The sequence below is a fragment of the Sinocyclocheilus anshuiensis genome, unplaced genomic scaffold (genome assembly GCF_001515605.1).
Source record: "Sinocyclocheilus anshuiensis isolate Anshui unplaced genomic scaffold, SAMN03320099.WGS_v1.1 scaffold821, whole genome shotgun sequence".
Lineage (NCBI taxonomy): Eukaryota > Metazoa > Chordata > Actinopteri > Cypriniformes > Cyprinidae > Sinocyclocheilus > Sinocyclocheilus anshuiensis.
The window spans coordinates 307,428-323,890 of NW_015558606.1; the positions used below are offsets into that span (position 1 = coordinate 307,428).

Here is a 16,463-nt window from a genome sequence, read left to right on the forward strand (position 1 = left end):
TTCTGTTGAACATAAAAGAAGACATTTTGAAAAATGTTGGTATCCGAACAGTTTATGGGCACCATTGGCTTTTTTTCCTACTATGGAAGTCAACAGTGCCCATCAACTGTTCGGATACCGACATTTTTCAAAATGTCTTCGTTTGTGTTCAACAGAAGAAAGAAACTGATACCGGTTTGGAACAAGAGGGTGACTAAATGATGACTGAATTTTCATTCTGGAAGTGAACTCCTCCTTTAATTAAAGATTGCGAGGTCACATGAATTTTAAATAAAATGTGCATGGATAAATCATTTGGAATGAACAATGCAATATTCCATAAAAACAAATTAGAACTGTCCATTTTGAATCTACAGTTTTATAATGTGGATCAATCAGTTTATCAATCAGGCTACGAACATTTCACCTGTACATTGTTTCCTTTTATGGAGCTTTGACACGGACATCATATTTCATGGCATTAAACAGCTCTGTTCATGTGACTGTTTACACCAGTCATGTATAAAGTTCACACAGAAACCAGACATTTTCATTTATAGGTAAAAACCGTGCAAAATGCAACTCGTTTGAGAGCCTTCAAACTCGAAAAGTAAATTGTCATGTTGCCAGCTGGGATTAAATCGCTATTCTAGTAGTTAATTTGGTAAATGTGCTGTGCTGTATGTCATTGACGTTTAAAAAATACAAATAAAGTGCAAAGTTCCAACGGGTTTTTTTGTTTGTTGTTGTTGTTTTTTGTTTTATTATTATTACTTTAGAAATACAGCCGATATATTCAGTTTATGTTTTCATTATTGTCTTCCTCGTGATAGGGCAATAATGTTTTGTGCTGTAATAAAAGTCTCCAGCATTTACAGTGCAAGGTTTTGCCGGATTTTAATGACGTCACGTAACTATACACCAATCAATATGTGGCACCGTTGTAGTGATGGGAAGTCCGGTTCTTTTCCGCGAACCGGTTCTTTCGGACAGTTCGTTTCAATGAACCGGTTCAAAAAAAACGGTTCATCGGTTCTTTTACGATGACGTAATGATAAGCTTAAGTAATTTGTGGATTAATGCTTACTGGAGACGCGAACCGTTTCAAATGATTCAGTCAGATTTGGTGAACTGGTTCAACCGGTTCACTAAGAAGAACCGGTTAAATCGAACGATTCGTTGGCGAACCGGACATCACTACACCGGTGTGGGAGGAAGAAAGTTTAAAATGTAGGACACACTCATTTTCATTCAGAGATCGAGGCGAGCTGGTGGACAGGAATCATGCTCGGCTTTAAAGTGTCTGTGCTGCTCTTCGCTGTATGCTCGCTGAGTAAATGCAGCGGCAGGTTTGCAAACTCCTGTAATTATCCACCTTCACAATGGTGCGACTCTCAAGACATTGCAGCCGAATGTGGGGTAAGTGACTCTTGCATTGACAAAACTTACGAATTCGTCCTTAAATTTCATAACACGAAACGATTAGGATGTTTTATTAGAATTTCCTTTTGTCAATAATTTTGCTAACTTGAAAAAATAAAACTGCATTTGAAGTTACATTAGAAAGGCTACACTGGATATGCAAATCGTCCTGACATGATGGGTCTATTTACACTTATCGTTTTTATGCTTTCCACTGTCTGGGAAATCCCGACGTTTTTTATTTATTTATTTATTTATTTTTTTGCATTTTTTGGGCATCAAAGAAGGCGGACGCCCGATTATTATGAACGAAGCTGAGTATTTCCCTTTATTCTCTTCTTTCTTAGGTGCTGGAACAATGCATGAAGTTTAACGTAACAAAGCCCAACGCTGCCCCGGTCAATGTGAGCCTGTACTATGAGTCTCTGTGTCCTGGATGCAGACAGTTTCTTGTATTGCAGCTCGTGCCAACCTTCATTATGTTGCAGGACATAATGGATATTGATTTGGTTCCATATGGAAATGCACAGGTATATTTACACTCCCAACTGTTGCTCAGACAGTTTACCCCAGTACAGACAGACATCACATTACTTCTATTTACATATTATATGACTAGCATCTATATCGCTATTTGCACTTAACAAGGTGTAAACGAGATATTTACTTCACAACTTCACAACTTGTAAACAGTATTAACATAATTTGCACCGTGCAAATAGCTACCAATTTCTTTTACACATAGTAAAAGTAAAACTAATAAGTTAAATAAATGTTAAAATGCTGTTCGTAATGTTTTCGCAATAGGAGAAAGAAGATCAAGGGAAGTACATCTTCACTTGTCAGCATGGAGAGGATGAATGTCTAGGTAACATGATTGAGGTGAGATTTTGCCATTGATTTCACCCCTAAAGCTTTTTAAAGCAGATTGATGTTAATATTGGAGGCATCTTGTTTGAATTTGAAATGCAGGTATTATAATTGTAGTCTTATCTATCAGACCTGCTTGTGGAGTATGTTAGGAATAAACGCTTTTCCAGTCATTTTCTGCATGGAGTCAGGAGTAGATGTGCTGAAAGCTGCCCAGCCTGTAAGTATTTTACCTTCTCTTATTTTATTTATTATTTATTGTAAACCCCAATGCAATGCTAATCTGTACCTCTTATCTCAGTGTCTCGGAGTCTACTTTCCTGATACAAAGTGGGATTCAGTCATGAATTGTGTGAAGGGAGAGGAGGGCAATAAATTAATGCATCAAAACGCAGTGAAAACAAATGCTCTGAAACCCCCTCATGAATATGTGCCTTGGATAACTGTTAATGGAGTAAGGATACGTATTTGTTTATTTATAAGGAAAATGTTTTTTTTTTTGTTCAGTGTTTCCTGGTGATTAAATGGCACATTGTTGTTCCTGCAGGAACACACAGATGCTCTTCAGGATAAAGCGATGGCATCTCTCTTCAATCTTGTGTGCAGCTTGTACAAGGTTTGTTTGTAAACCTGTTAGTGTTTATGATCATTTTAGTGTTTTATCTAGTCAACGAAGAGTCCATCACATGATGTCTTCATTCTTTGTGTTCATACAGGGTGACAAACCACCTGCTTGTGGTCAAGGGTTGAAGAAGAAAACCAACAGTTACTGCATGAACTAATCAATCACTACGATAACAGTGTCAAGAATGGAGAAAATGCATGAAACACAAGCGAATACATGCTGCAGTGTTTTGTTGTTATCTTTTTATGGTTGTATGTACATGAAACCCTAATTTTGTACATGGTTTTCGGCTGCAAATGACAACTGGTGACAAGACTGTATGTTTATCCAGTCACATTTTAAAACTGTTTTGTATGCATAAACAAAATTTAAAAAGCAAATTTCCATCACCTTTGCATTTTTTTAGTTTTAATTTACTTGTTGTGTTAATGTTTAAGAAATCAGTCAATGCTAAAGTGGACTTTACTCAAGAGAAATGCTTCCTCAGTGGTTTCACATTTTTGCCTATTAACCCGAGTCCTACATTATTTTGACCTACAAAGAAAGTGAAAATACTTTGGGTTTATAAATATAACAGCTAACGTTAATATAAAAACTATTAATAAAGAGTAGGCACTCGAAAATGAAGAAATGATGAGCTGTAATCCGTGTTCAAACGGGAGGAAACTATTGATGGGTCAAACTGATGTAGCGACGTTTTGCGCAACCAAGACGCAATCTTGATGTCCTTGAGGGAATCACGCGTGTGCCTAGTCACCGGCTAATGCGAGCTCCGCTGGGTTATTATGAATTAAAGCTAAAGATCTGCATGTGTTAGAGATCTAATTGCAGCCGAACTGGACAATTTGGGGATATCGGAACAACTCTATGTTTTATTTATCTATCTGAGAGTATTAAGGAAGATGCATTCCTTTCCATTTTAAGTTAGTAAAACTTCTCAGTATTTAAACATGTTTTGGGGTACCTTACGCCATATATAAACGGACAGAAGTGGCGAATGAAGTCGTCAAGCGTTGATCGATCGCAAACTTGACAGGAATGTAAGTTAAATCGACCTAAACATGATATCTCGTCAGAGTAAGGATTTTCTCATAAGGATCGCCGGTTACTGGAAGCCGCTTTTCAGAGGCAGATTTCTGATCGTGACGAACACGGTGAGCAGCGGAGGGATGTTGGCGGCGGGCGATTTCATCCAGCAGACACGGGAGAGACGGAGGACGCCCGGCCGAGCACGTGACTGGTCGCGTACAGGTGACAACACAACTAATTGTTACCAAAAACCTTGGGCTTGTTAAAAAATGAGATAATCTTTGTCATTTCTGTGCCATTGGGTAGTTACTTAAAACGTTTTCTTTCTTTCTTTTTTTGTTATGGTATCGTGTGAATATCCTGTCATAAAAAGTAACGCGAAATTTATGAACTCTCGCGGTGTTGCGCCCCCATAGGTTGTATGTTTGCCGTCGGATGCTCTATGGGTCCCTTCATGCACTACTGGTACCTGTGGCTCGACAAATACTTTGTAGGCAATGGCATCAGTAATGTCTGCAAGAAAGTGCTTACCGATCAGCTGGTCGCATCGCCAGCACTGGGAGCCTGGTACTTTCTAGGTAAAACCATTTTCTATTTGAATATATTTTAAAATGTTAGCATGATTTCTGACGGATCATGTGACACTGAAGACTAGAGTAATGCCTGCTGAAAATTCAGATTTGCCATCAAAAGTTACATTTTAAAATATATTAAAATAAAAATGTAGGCTATTTTAAATTGCAATAATATTTCACAGTATTACTGTTTTTAATGTATTTTTAATCAAATAAATACAGAATTGGTGAGATTTCTTTCAAAACATCAAAATCTTTATTCCTGTAGTGTAAATTTTACAGTTGGATGCTTAATGATATTTGAGATTTATAATGTAAAAAAAAATGAAGTATGAATATTACACCTGCTTGTTTATTTATTTATTTATTTATTTATGGAGGTATGGGTATGATGGAGGGTCACACTTTGTTTGAGGCACAAGCAGAATTCAGAGACAAATTCTGGGAGTTTTACAAGGTATGTTGCACTGTTAAGCATCTGTCCTTAGTTCAACCAAATGACTTAAGTTCATAGCTGACAACGTTTCATAACATACTTCTTTTTAGGCAGATTGGTGTGTTTGGCCAGCAGCTCAAATGGTAAACTTCTACTTCTTGCCACCCAAGTTTCGTGTCCTTTATGTGAATATAATTACCCTGGGATGGGACACTTACCTCTCCTACCTCAAACACAGTAAGAAAGGTTGCATCTGTCACATAACACATGGCATCACATAATAATACATTTGTGAGAATTACTTAACAATATTACTTAATTAATAATATAGTCTTGGTTTATTTAACTTCTGGCAAGATAAAAATGAAAGTGAGACTCTCTCCTCCCTGGTGTAAGCTTCCTTGTAACAGGAGATAAATTACATTTGTGTTTTTCCAGGAGACCAAGTAGAGGCCACAAAAGAAGCTGAGTGAACTGCCTGAAGATGTCTGAAGAAAGAGAATATTTAAAAACTCCGCTTCAATCACGAAAAAAATAATTAAATCTTATTATTCAAGACTGTTAATGGACAGCTTTTTGTTTTTAAATTTCACATAATATAATTCATATCATTTTATCCCGTAATACCAGGTACATTGGCAAAATAAATAAGGTTACTTGCCATTGATATTTTGTTTTTTAATAATTTACAAAGTATTGAAAAATGTATTTGTCCAAAATCTGTGTATTTTTGACATGTGAAGGGCAGTTTATAAAATCACACTGTTTACATTATATTCTTATAATAGTATAGAATACAGTTTTTATAGTAATCTATAGTTATAGTTATCATGCAATTAATCACAGTAATTGCTGATATTATTTTCATATACAGTACATTGGAGAAATGCTGTAACAGATGCTGCATAGGCAGTAATGTTACTATTGATTGTTACTATTACTATTATGTTCATAAATTGCCTTAACACGTACATTTTTGCCTAATTAATTTGTATTTTTTTTATGATAAATTTATCCGTTGGATAGAACTTTTGATGTCTGCTTTGTCATTATGTGAAACTACTTGAATTTATGATTATTTAATGGAAGAAAATAAAATGATTGAATATTACTATAAATTAGAGTCAGATTTAACTCTATATTTATGCATTATAACTTGAACTTTGAGGTTGAATCTAAATTTAAAAATTAAAAAATAAAACTTTTATTCATCTATCAAGGCATCTGTCTTTCCGTGGTGTATGACAGTTTTTGACAGCACGTGATCTGCTCTGCTGTCAGCAGCACAGACAAACCTGCTGAGTGAGAGTGACAGGACGCTGCTCATATTCATAGGGGCTCCCAAACTGTGATAAAACAGGTGTTCTGACAGGATGTTCTCACAAACCATTTGCTCTTGAGCTATAAAGGTTACTTACCACAGGCTTGGAAAACAACATTTATTTATTTTTATTTTTTGGAAGAGACCAGAATGCAACTCTCATGGATTGAAGATGTGCTTCAAAAATATATTTGTGAAATGACTTTTTTTTTTTTTTTTTTGGAAGAAAAACACGATACATCTTACCAGATCTTCTCAGTTTTAGTGGTAAGTCTTATTTGCTGCACATTTGAACCGTCATTATTAAAATAGTAATTTTGATTGTTATATTGATTGGCCTATTTATTGACTGGTGCTTAGTGTTTCTTATTATCTTTATATTATTTAACTGTATAGTCCTGTAGAAAGTATTTTTTTCAGGCACCTGAAAAAGTAGAGTTTCTACTTTCTGAATAGATTTATTGTTATTTATCATGAAGCGTGTATTTTCAGAGTTGCCTCCCATTTCAACAATATGAAGAGAAGTTCTTCTTTGAAGTCTTTCTGGACATCAGAGGTGGGTTATATCAGTTCATCAGGCTCACAGTCATCCTGTCTGCTTTGATTCTCAATAGATTCACTGTGACTATGCAGATCACCAGTTTAAGTGAAAAGTGAAAGTGACGTGTGGCCAAGTATGGTAACCCATACTCAGAATTTGTGCTCTGCGTTTAACCCATCCAAGTGCACAGAGTGGGCAGCCATTTTTGCTGCTGCACCCAGGGAACAGTTGGGGTTTCAGTGCCTTTCTCAAGGGCACCTCAGTCGTGGGTAATGACAAGCAATCCCTCCTGGTACTAAGACTCAAACCCACGACTTTTGGGTTACAAGTCCGACTCTCTAACCATTAGGCCACGACTGCCCCCATACGAAGTCATTGAAGTGCACCCTAAGATTTCTATCAACAGGTATTATATGATATTATTTAATTGAAAAAAAACAAAACAAAAAGGAAATACCTTTACTTGGTTATTTGACGTCATATTATTATTATTATTATATATGTTACCTTAATATGGTGGAACGCTGCTTCAAACGTTCCACCATCATCCCTGTACCCAAGAAACCAAAAATCACAGGACTTAATGACTACAGACCTGTTGCTTTAACATCTGTAGTCATGAAGTCATTTGAGAGACTGGTGTTGGCCTGCTTGAAGGACATTACTGGACCCTTGCTGGAGCCCCTGCAGTTTGCTTACCGAGCAAACAGGTCTGTGGATGATGCAGTCAATATGGGATTGCACTACATCCTCCAACATCTGGACAAACCAGGGACTTGTGCAAGGATCTTGTTTGTGGACTTCAGCTCCGCTTTCAACACCATCATCCCGGACACCCTTCAGAAACACCTGGCGAATAAAGCTAATTCTGATTCTGATTCTGATTAATAGTAATTATGTCAACATTAGCCTACACCTGTCTTCTGTGCTGTTCTAGACAGAGATCATGTATTGGTGCAGATTAAATACCTTCTCTATTTAATTCAGAGAGAATGGGACCCTGTGAACCAGAAGGGCCTGCACGAATCCAAATCCATGCCTGGTCACCGTACAGTTAAGAGGACATTTTCAGGGGTCCTTCAGCTTCCCCGTCTGTCCCGCCGACTTTTGGCTCAGGGAGATTCAGAGAACACACCCCGCAAGACCACCTTCTCCCTCGGCATCCCCAATGGCCTGGAGTCCGAGACTTTTCAAAGTTCATGGTAAACTGCTCTTTTTGTTTTCTAAAGACACTTTAGATGACTTAATCTTAAGCAGTGATTTTACGAAAGGTTTCTTAATTTTGGGTAGCTTTGTACATTTTGCAAAGAATGAGGAAAATCATGCAATCTGCTTATAAACTTAGTGTATTCTTAAACTTGGACCTCATTATTGAAGCACAAATCCAAGCACCAAAAGCAGCCCACACTCTGAGTCTCTAAGTTCTCTTTAATTAAAATTTTTCATTCATTCATAGGCTATATGGTTGCAATAACATTTTAGTTACAAATTTTGCCATTGTTTAAAAAAAAAAATGCTTTATTGACTGGCATTTCAGACTTTCAGTTATGCTTTCAAATTTATGCCATATAGTCATGTATGTAGGCTATGTAATTTCACAGCATATCCACCTCCTAAATTACTACACCACTGGCGTCACAATTCTATAATGGTGCAATTTACTTAGGCTGATAGTTTGTGTGTAACACATGACATTTGTTTTTTGTATGACATTCAAATTATTTTTAGAATAATTGTACATAAATAGGTTAAGCAAAATGTGATTATTTATGAGAACCTTTTATACACCTTTTATACATATACTTAACTGCAGACACGGAAATGACATACACTATGTGGTACAACACAAATATTTTAGTGTCCCTTATTCTGTCCCTTATTTTTCTATAAAGAATCACAATTGTCCCTTATTTTCCTTTACTGAAGTTGCCAACCCTACACATGACCGTTCGTCATGTACCTGTTTTCAAAAGGGTGGCTTCATGTCAGCAACTTTAGATGGAGACGGAGCACTCACTGTTGTGCATGTTGTTTCGTGACTAATATAAGCAATAAAGACTTCTAATTTCATTAAATGTACAGTGAGCTACATCAGTACTGTAATAATAGTTGTTACATGTCTATATACTGTATACTTCAATTTTTCAGTAATTGATGTAGTATCCGGAGCCAGAAATTGACGTTTTGCACAGAGACAGAAGAGGGAGCTATTTTTCCCTAAAGACCAGAAAAATAACTCTTGACAATAAAACAGTCAAGACAAAAAGTCATAAACAGACTTAGTAAATGTGCAGCTACACATGAACTTTGAAGACATTAACTTGAAGTTTTGTTTATACTGCCATAAAATGTTAGCAATATAGGCTTAAAACTTGATGCATTTTTCCTCACATTACAGTGGCTTTCAAAATGTATTTAAAATGTCTAAACTGTCACACTTAAAAAATCTGAATGTCACTGCACACATAACAAAACACCAAACCAAGCAAAAAAATAAACCCAACAGGGTTACCACAGGGTGTAGTTTATCACCTTAGCTATGAAAATGATTCACTAATGTCTGATGAGATTGAAGTATTCATTTCCTTTTTAGGGGAAAAAAAAATCTTACTGACCACAAACTTCTAAACGCTAGTGTAGGCTATATGTGACCCTGGAGCACAAAACCAGTCTTAAGTCACTGAGGTATATTTGTAGCAATAGCCAAAAATACACTGTATGGGTCAAAATTATTTATTTTTCTTTTATGCCAAAATCATTAGGATATTAAGTAAAGATCATGTTCCATGAAGATATTTTGTAAATTTCCTACTGTAAATATATTAAAACTTAATTTTTGATTAGTAATATGCATTGCTAAGAACTTCATTTGGACAACTTTAAAGGCGATTTTCTCAATATTTAGATTTTTTTGCACCCTCAGATTCCAGATTTTCAAATAGTTGTATCTTGGCCAAATATTGTCCTATCCTAAAAAAACATACATCAATGGGAAGCTTATTTATTCAGCTTTCATGTGATGTACAAATCTCAATTTCAAAAAATTGACCCTTATGACTGGTTTTGTGGTCCAGGGTCACATATTGTTTTAAAAAATGGAAACCTGAAAAAAATTCTAATTAAGAGTTGTAATTTTTATTATAATGTTTGAATAAAGGATTTAATGTTTTGTTTTGTAATGCAACAGACATTTTTAAGTGTCTCTAAAGTATTCAAAACCTTTTTCGGGGCCACTGCATGCGTATTGTTTTTGCATACACAACTCATCCAGCAGTCAGAGGATCACAGGGAACCTTTCCCCTCTGATAATCAAAGCCCATGGGGCCCGTGATAGAGGGCCATCGTGACATGAGCCATGCTCTCTGTCTGACTTTATCTGACTTTGCTTTTTATAGTCAGAGCTTTCATGTGACTTCTCCTGGTAAACCTGGAGCATGTGAAAGGCATACGCATTTCTTGGAGGAAATCTGCTGGTTAGTTGGCTTTTCTGCACACCAGGGGACTGGAACGGGAAGTCATTATAGACCAGTAAACACTGGACCTCGCACACTAATAGTCTTAATGCGGAGGTGGGGCCACTTTGTGAGCTCTATCATGGAGTCCTCTCATTGTAAATCACACTGCCATATTTAGTCTGTTGGAGGGAAGTCTTCCTAGTTATGTAAACAAGGCGAGTTCACGAGGGGAGATGTTCCATTGCTATGATGGCTGGCTCCATTAATGCGCCTGTGATCTCTGAAGCAAGGCTGGATTTCTCAGCTCTAGTGAAGGGTGAGAGATGTAGACTGTGGTTTTTGTGTTGAGACAGCAGTGTGAGTGAGCGACCCATGCCACGACTAGACACTTGTTTTGCCAGTTGTGCAGACACAGGATCTCTGCTGTCATGAGTGACATGCTCTCAGAGAGTTTGGAAGAGGAGAGACCTCAGAGGCCCTCGCATCTCAAGATGAAGGGAAACTCTCCCACCGGCTCCCCCAAAATGTCTCCGCGGGACTCTCCTCGGAGTTCGCCCCGCAACTCGCCTCTGCTCTTCCGCAGACTGATGATGAACCGCAGCATTGCTTTGCAGAGACGCTTCACTTTGGCTCACACTCCCAGGTAGGATCTGAATCATTCTGAATCATTCATTTAGCCTCTTACCGGGAGGCTTGGCTTCAAAAACACACACAGGAGTCTTGTGGCGCAGGCATCTACGTAACAACATATCACAAGGCAAATTTTGTGGCTGCCTGAGACATTCGCCCGCCGTCCAAAGTTTGTATTGATGCTAACACTTCTAGCTACAATAATAACCACTATAATCAAGGAGGTGGTTTGTCTGCTGTGTGGAAGCATAAAAAGATGTCTTTGTTTGGGAGGATGTCTTGACCTGAAGTGGTTATTGTCAGCCTATCTCAACAGCAATCAAATGAACTGCTTTTTATCCATGTAGTTATACTGGTTCTGTCTGTTAAGCCTGGTAAAGTCCAACCAGGTAGTAAAATTAACTCAGGATTAAATTAGCTCTTAACTTCTTGAGATAACTGGTTTTATTGATGTCAATCTTCAAACACCAGCAATTATAATATTCACATTGTTTGAATCACGTGATTCTTCACCTTCAGTGTTTTGAGGTCAAAAAAAGATATAAAGAAATAATCTTTTCTGACATTCACGTTTTGCTGAAAAATCTATTACTTAGCATTAGGGTAACACACAGTACCATTTAAAGGTTTGGGGTCAATAAGACTTTTTTTTTTTATTAAGAAATTAATACAATTATTCAGCAAGGACATATTACAAACTGATCAAAAGTGACCATTTACAATATTACAAAAGATTTATATTTCAAATAAATGCTGTTCTTTTGAACATTTTATCCATTAAAGAATCCTGAAAAAATGTATAGAGTTTCCACAAAAATAATAAGCAGCACAACTGTTTTCATCGTTGATAATAAGAATCGTTTCTTGAGCATCAAATCAGCATATTAGAATGATTTCTGAAGGATCATGTGACACTGAAGACTGGAGTAATGATGCTGAAAATTCAGCTTTGCAATCACAGGAATAAATTACATTTAAACTATATTAAAATGGAAAACACTTATTTTAATTTGTAATAATAAAAAATATAGAAACTGTAGTTTTGATCAAATAAATGCAAATAAAAGTTTTGGTGAGCTTAAGAAACTTCTTTCAAAAACATTTTAAATCTTACCGGCCTTGAACTTTTGAATGGTAGAGTATAACTGTAAAATGGAGGGGAAAAAATACTGTCAGGCCTGAAAAGCAAAAAAATTCAGAACTTGCAAACCACACTGACAACCTAAAATGTATTATTTGACACAACTGCTGACTTAGGTATATCAAGGTCCAAAAACTACACTGTACATATGTTTTGAGAGGTAACCTAAAAATATAACATTCAGCTAAATAACATAACATTAAATAAAAAAATTACACTATAAAATGATGATCACTAATTTGGCTTCCAGCAATGCAGTCTGTATGAATGTTTACATGCACTAATACCCAAAAACAAAAAGTACAAAACAAAAAAAGAAAAAAAAAACATATAATGCAGAACAAAGTCTGTTCAAATCCTTAAAACTGGACTTTTGGAAGCCAGTGCCAAAATATTTCTCTAACGCCTGTGCCTTTGACATGTTACAGCCTCTGCTGTTTCTGTGTCTGTTAAACTTCCAAGATTTGAGGAAGTCAGAGCCTGACAACACTGTAAACATCCCCAGCCATGCACGCACACGCAATAAATGTTGAGAAATAATTAGCAGAGCTCAGAGGAGGTGTAATACTTGAAAACTGTGAAATAGACATTACTTCAAATATTTATTAACTGCTTACAGTTATCAAGTTTTTTTTTCCAAGAGGTGACCAGTGAACTCCGAAGTTGTTTATCTGAGAATAAATCTGCAAGAGAACCGTTTCAGCTGAAATGTTTAAACACAGGTCACCGTGTTCATGTCAGCTGGTTTGTGTGATGTAAGTGGAAAGAGTCAACCTGTCATCTGTCTAATGGACTCTAAAGCAGTTCTCTTGGCTCGGTGAACAGTGGAAGTCCACACAGGTCAAATGTGACTTTTAATGCTGAAAAGATCTTTCTTGTGTGTGTCAAGGATTTGCGAGAAAGAAAGAAACAGGCTGTTGGAGAATTATGACAGGATGGTGAAGGAACGGGAACGATTAAACAAGCCATATCTCTGTCAGAATACTGTCCGCAAGAGATGAAGCAAATCGGAGCGAGAGACTTTATTTAACATTTAGTGTCAGGAACTTTAAAGTGTTTTTAACATAATGTTACAGGGTTATAATAACAGAAGATCTGTTTGCTCCAAGAAGTCCTTCACAGAGTGGTAATGTATCTTCAGGAGCTTTTCTGGTTCTTAATTCAAGATGTCCACTGGAGATTAACGCATCTCACATTGGCAAATATTTTGACCCATGCATCCCTCAATATTTAGCGAGCTGTTTCTGCGCTACGCTGCACTTACAAAGCATGTGAGTTCAGTGAAGTAATATAATCTGAACTGTGGGTATTTTAGAGAAGAAATAAAACTTCCCCTTGTTTATTTACTAAAGGCTTTTGACAACTAGAATTCAAAGGGTGCGGCTTTGTTACAGCTTCCTCTGCTTTAACAACTCTCCAGAGATGCTCGATGTGTTTTGGATCCAGAACTTGTGTGTAAGGTTCACGCTGCTCTTGACATTCTTCTTGAGCGTTATGCTGTTGTGTCCTGATCTGCCTCTCAAGACTGTTTGGCCAATATCAACAACCTGAGTTCAAGTGCCTGCAGTGGCCCTCATCCTCCCTCATCCTCGCCCCACCCATAAACAGATCAACTACAACTTTGTCTCTTCTCTCCTCCTGTCACCTACAGGCTGCCAAGTCATCTGCATGTATTTTTGCAAACATATAAGAACTGTAGGTTCTCTTGTAGTAGGGTAGTTGACAAATACTCCAAACTGCTTGTCCTGTATGTAGGGTAAAGGGGTGGGGGAGCTTATCTCAGCATCTCAGGACATTATTATAATAGATTTTATATTATTTTATAGAAAATGTATAGAAAAAAACGCCATTAAAACTGTTTTAGAGGTTAAAAATATATCACACTGCAGGCATTTTAGGACAGTTTTTAAAAATCAATGCTGATGATTATCTTTCTGTTATGTGGAGGCATGCAAGATTGGATAAATTAATAATGGAAATAGTATAGTATAGATTTTTAATTTATATTTTTTAGGGTAATATATATTTGCAGTTCATAATAAGGATAGTCAGACTGCAGGATTATTTTCATGTTCAGTCACCTGAATTACTACAAAAAAAAGTTTATGTTTATGGACAAAATATAAGAGAAAAAAAATAAAAGGAAAATGACAGTAAAATGTCAAGTCAACTGCTCAATAGGTTTGAAGGAGCCTCATTTTGTACTTTCTTTTGTAAGTGGAAAATATATATTTTGTGTCCACTAGACGGTAGAGATGAGTGGCTTTTCCTTATCTTCCCCTCACCTGACGTTGTCATTTAGTATTGGTTTGCAAGATATTTTCTAATATTATCTTGTTCTTTTAATACAGACCATCCAAACCACTGTTATCTCGGTTAATGTAAAGACTACACACAACGTTTTATATTCTACAGAATTTAAGCTGCAAACATTTTTCTTGTCATAATTCTTAACACACACACACACACACACACACACACACACACACACACACACACACAAATAAATAAAAAAAATAAGAACAAATTGATTGATTGATTGCAAAGTACAAAAAGTTGAGTTTAGGATTGTTGAGCCTCATCTCACTCAGGACACACTGTCACAAACCGACCCATGAAAAATACCTTATATACACATGCACCAGTGCTACAGAGTTTCTCTCTCTGCGTTCCTCTCTCCCCCTTCCCTCCACCCTCTATCTTTCTGTCTCTCTCTCTATCAAAGGCTGGTTGTTTCAGGCCAGAGTTTAGTTTCAGGACTTTGGATTCAGAGAATGGCACCAGGAGGCTGGATGGGACAGCACACTCTGTGGAGCATCTGATGGGATTATGAGCCTCTCACCTCCATTTTGGAGCTTTTCCCCACAGATTTTCAGACTTTTATGCAACTAATAAAATATCAGCAAATAACTTTTGTAAGTTTTGGAGCATACTTTTTTGTTAGGCATTTTTTCCCTGTTATGCTCTTCCTTTAAGGACTTTAAGGATTCAGCAAGGCAAACTTAAGAGTGTTGTGATTTCCCAAAGACTTTCATCCAGGACTTGGTGCACTGTAGAGGCTATGGTGAGCCTTTATGCTGGTGATATAGTGGATTTTTTTAAGTTTATTTCAAGTTCCCAGAGTGCCCAGCTAAACTCTGTTGAATTTTTGTTCATCAAGATTGTCTCAGCACAATGTTTCTCAGCGGATGGAGACACTGGGAACATAGCAGACATGAGATGAGACGAGAAATCTTCTGAGGTGTCTAAGACACATCCTTGCTGTCCAAAATCGGACACACTTTCCGAGTTTTAACTATAGTATTCAAAAGTTAGTGTAATTCTCTCTCACAATGAGTAAAGACCTTCGTTTCCCCAGGAAGGCAATGCAGGTGAACTATTCAACGCGGCGGCACTCATGCATTGGGTATGTATAAGCAACAAAAGCAACATTTATCTTCACCATAATTTGAGTTGGTTATGTGCTAAACTCAGTTCTAAAGCTTAATTTATTAGATTTTATTGATTAAGTAATGACCTTGGTGGAACTTTTTTTTTTAGCAGAAAAGTGGTGGAACTTTTTTTGAGCAGGTTTTCTGAGCAAAAAATACCTTTGTTAAAGTGTCTGTGTTGCACCATGTCATTGTCCTATGTTGTAAATGTAATTTTTGCTGTGTTGATGAGCACTTGGACAATGTGAAAGAATGAGATTTACACTGTGTGAATATGTTGTTTTTTTCAGTGCTCTGTTCTGGTTGGTTTTTCTTGTGTAAGAGAGTCCTGAAGCAAACCAGTCCACTGGATTTCTGACATCACTAACATAAGCTCTGAAATGATGAGTGCACCTTCTAGTGGAGAGAGCTGCTCTGGATTTATTTAGACCTCCCTCTTCCTCTGCAAGCACTGTTATACATAGTATGACAGTGTTAAAGTAGGCAGAGAGCAGCAATGGCTGTTATGTGTTGTGTAACTGCTATAGCTGTGGCCTGGACAGCCTGAGGCCAGTAGAAGTGGAGAATCGATGGTTTAGCCAGTGTCTGTTGATGTTCACCTGTAGCGGGAAGGCAGAGTCACAATGGGTAGGCACACTGCGACTTTACGCGCACAGTAACCTCTGTACTATCCAGCATAATGTAAATTATGTAATGTATTACGCTCTTGTACTCTATATGCAATCTTTACAGTTTGCATGTTGTTTAAAATGATCATATTCTAACACACATGCACAGTAGATGTCACTCTACATTTTGTGAGACTGATTACAAAGAAATGCTCTTTCCAAACATGCTAAAGAAAGTTAAACTACCATTCAAAAGTTTGGGGTCAGTAAGAATTTTTTTGTACTCAGCAAGGACACATTAAATGGATCAAAAGTGACAGTAAAGACAATGTTACAAAATATTTATATTTCATATAAATGCTGTTCTTTTGAACTTTCTATTCATCAGAGTCATGTTATT

General features: G+C 36.9%; 3 protein-coding genes across 6 annotated transcripts in view; all 3 read left to right on the top strand.

Annotated features, from left to right (window-relative positions):
* The first annotated feature begins 1,204 nt into the window (after positions 1-1,204).
* LOC107680256 (gamma-interferon-inducible lysosomal thiol reductase-like) lies at positions 1,205-3,276 on the top strand. The gene is made up of 7 exons (XM_016476072.1): positions 1,205-1,398; positions 1,749-1,931; positions 2,209-2,283; positions 2,402-2,491; positions 2,573-2,725; positions 2,819-2,887; positions 2,988-3,276. The coding sequence occupies exons 1-7, from the start codon at positions 1,264-1,266 to the stop codon at positions 3,051-3,053; spliced, it is 771 nt and encodes a 256-aa protein (XP_016331558.1). The 5' UTR covers positions 1,205-1,263; the 3' UTR covers positions 3,054-3,276.
* Positions 3,277-3,583: 307 nt separating this feature from the next.
* On the top strand, positions 3,584-5,442 carry LOC107680257 (mpv17-like protein 2). Of its 2 annotated transcripts, XM_016476074.1 has the most exons (6): positions 3,584-3,936; positions 4,023-4,147; positions 4,342-4,503; positions 4,881-4,957; positions 5,047-5,173; positions 5,375-5,442. In XM_016476074.1, the coding sequence occupies exons 2-6, from the start codon at positions 4,066-4,068 to the stop codon at positions 5,407-5,409; spliced, it is 483 nt and encodes a 160-aa protein (XP_016331560.1). In that variant the 5' UTR covers positions 3,584-3,936; positions 4,023-4,065; the 3' UTR covers positions 5,410-5,442. The 2 variants fall into 2 exon arrangements, with proteins under 2 accessions (XP_016331560.1, XP_016331559.1); XM_016476073.1 differs by having other exon boundaries at positions 3,584-4,147.
* A 1,054-nt stretch (positions 5,443-6,496) lies between these two features.
* The window catches only part of LOC107680260 (cAMP-specific 3',5'-cyclic phosphodiesterase 4C-like), a 41,229-nt gene continuing 31,262 nt past the window's right edge, over positions 6,497-16,463 (top strand). For 2 of the 3 annotated variants that reach the window (XM_016476076.1, XM_016476077.1), the window contains exons 1-3: positions 6,497-6,524; positions 6,750-6,813; positions 7,786-8,000. In XM_016476076.1, coding sequence (XP_016331562.1) covers positions 6,772-6,813; positions 7,786-8,000 — 257 coding nt within the window. In that variant the 5' untranslated portion in view covers positions 6,497-6,524; positions 6,750-6,771. Of the gene's footprint in view, positions 6,525-6,749; positions 6,814-7,785; positions 8,001-15,027; positions 15,431-16,463 lie in introns of those variants that run through there. The other variant, XM_016476078.1, reaches the window with a different exon arrangement.

Bases quoted from the DNA above. Each gene is read 5' to 3' on its own strand.
- LOC107680256 (XM_016476072.1), top strand. From the start codon at position 1,264: ATGCTCGGCTTTAAAGTGTCTGTGCTGCTCTTCGCTGTATGCTCGCTG. The intron at 2,284-2,401 runs GTGAGATTTTGC...CTTATCTATCAG, and splicing joins GTCTAGGTAACATGATTGAG to ACCTGCTTGTGGAGTATGTT. The intron at 2,726-2,818 runs GTAAGGATACGT...TTGTTCCTGCAG, and splicing joins CTTGGATAACTGTTAATGGA to GAACACACAGATGCTCTTCA.
- LOC107680257 (XM_016476073.1), top strand. From the start codon at position 3,958: ATGATATCTCGTCAGAGTAAGGATTTTCTCATAAGGATCGCCGGTTAC. The intron at 4,958-5,046 runs GTATGTTGCACT...ACTTCTTTTTAG, and splicing joins AATTCTGGGAGTTTTACAAG to GCAGATTGGTGTGTTTGGCC. The intron at 5,174-5,374 runs GTAAGAAAGGTT...GTGTTTTTCCAG, and splicing joins CCTCTCCTACCTCAAACACA to GAGACCAAGTAGAGGCCACA.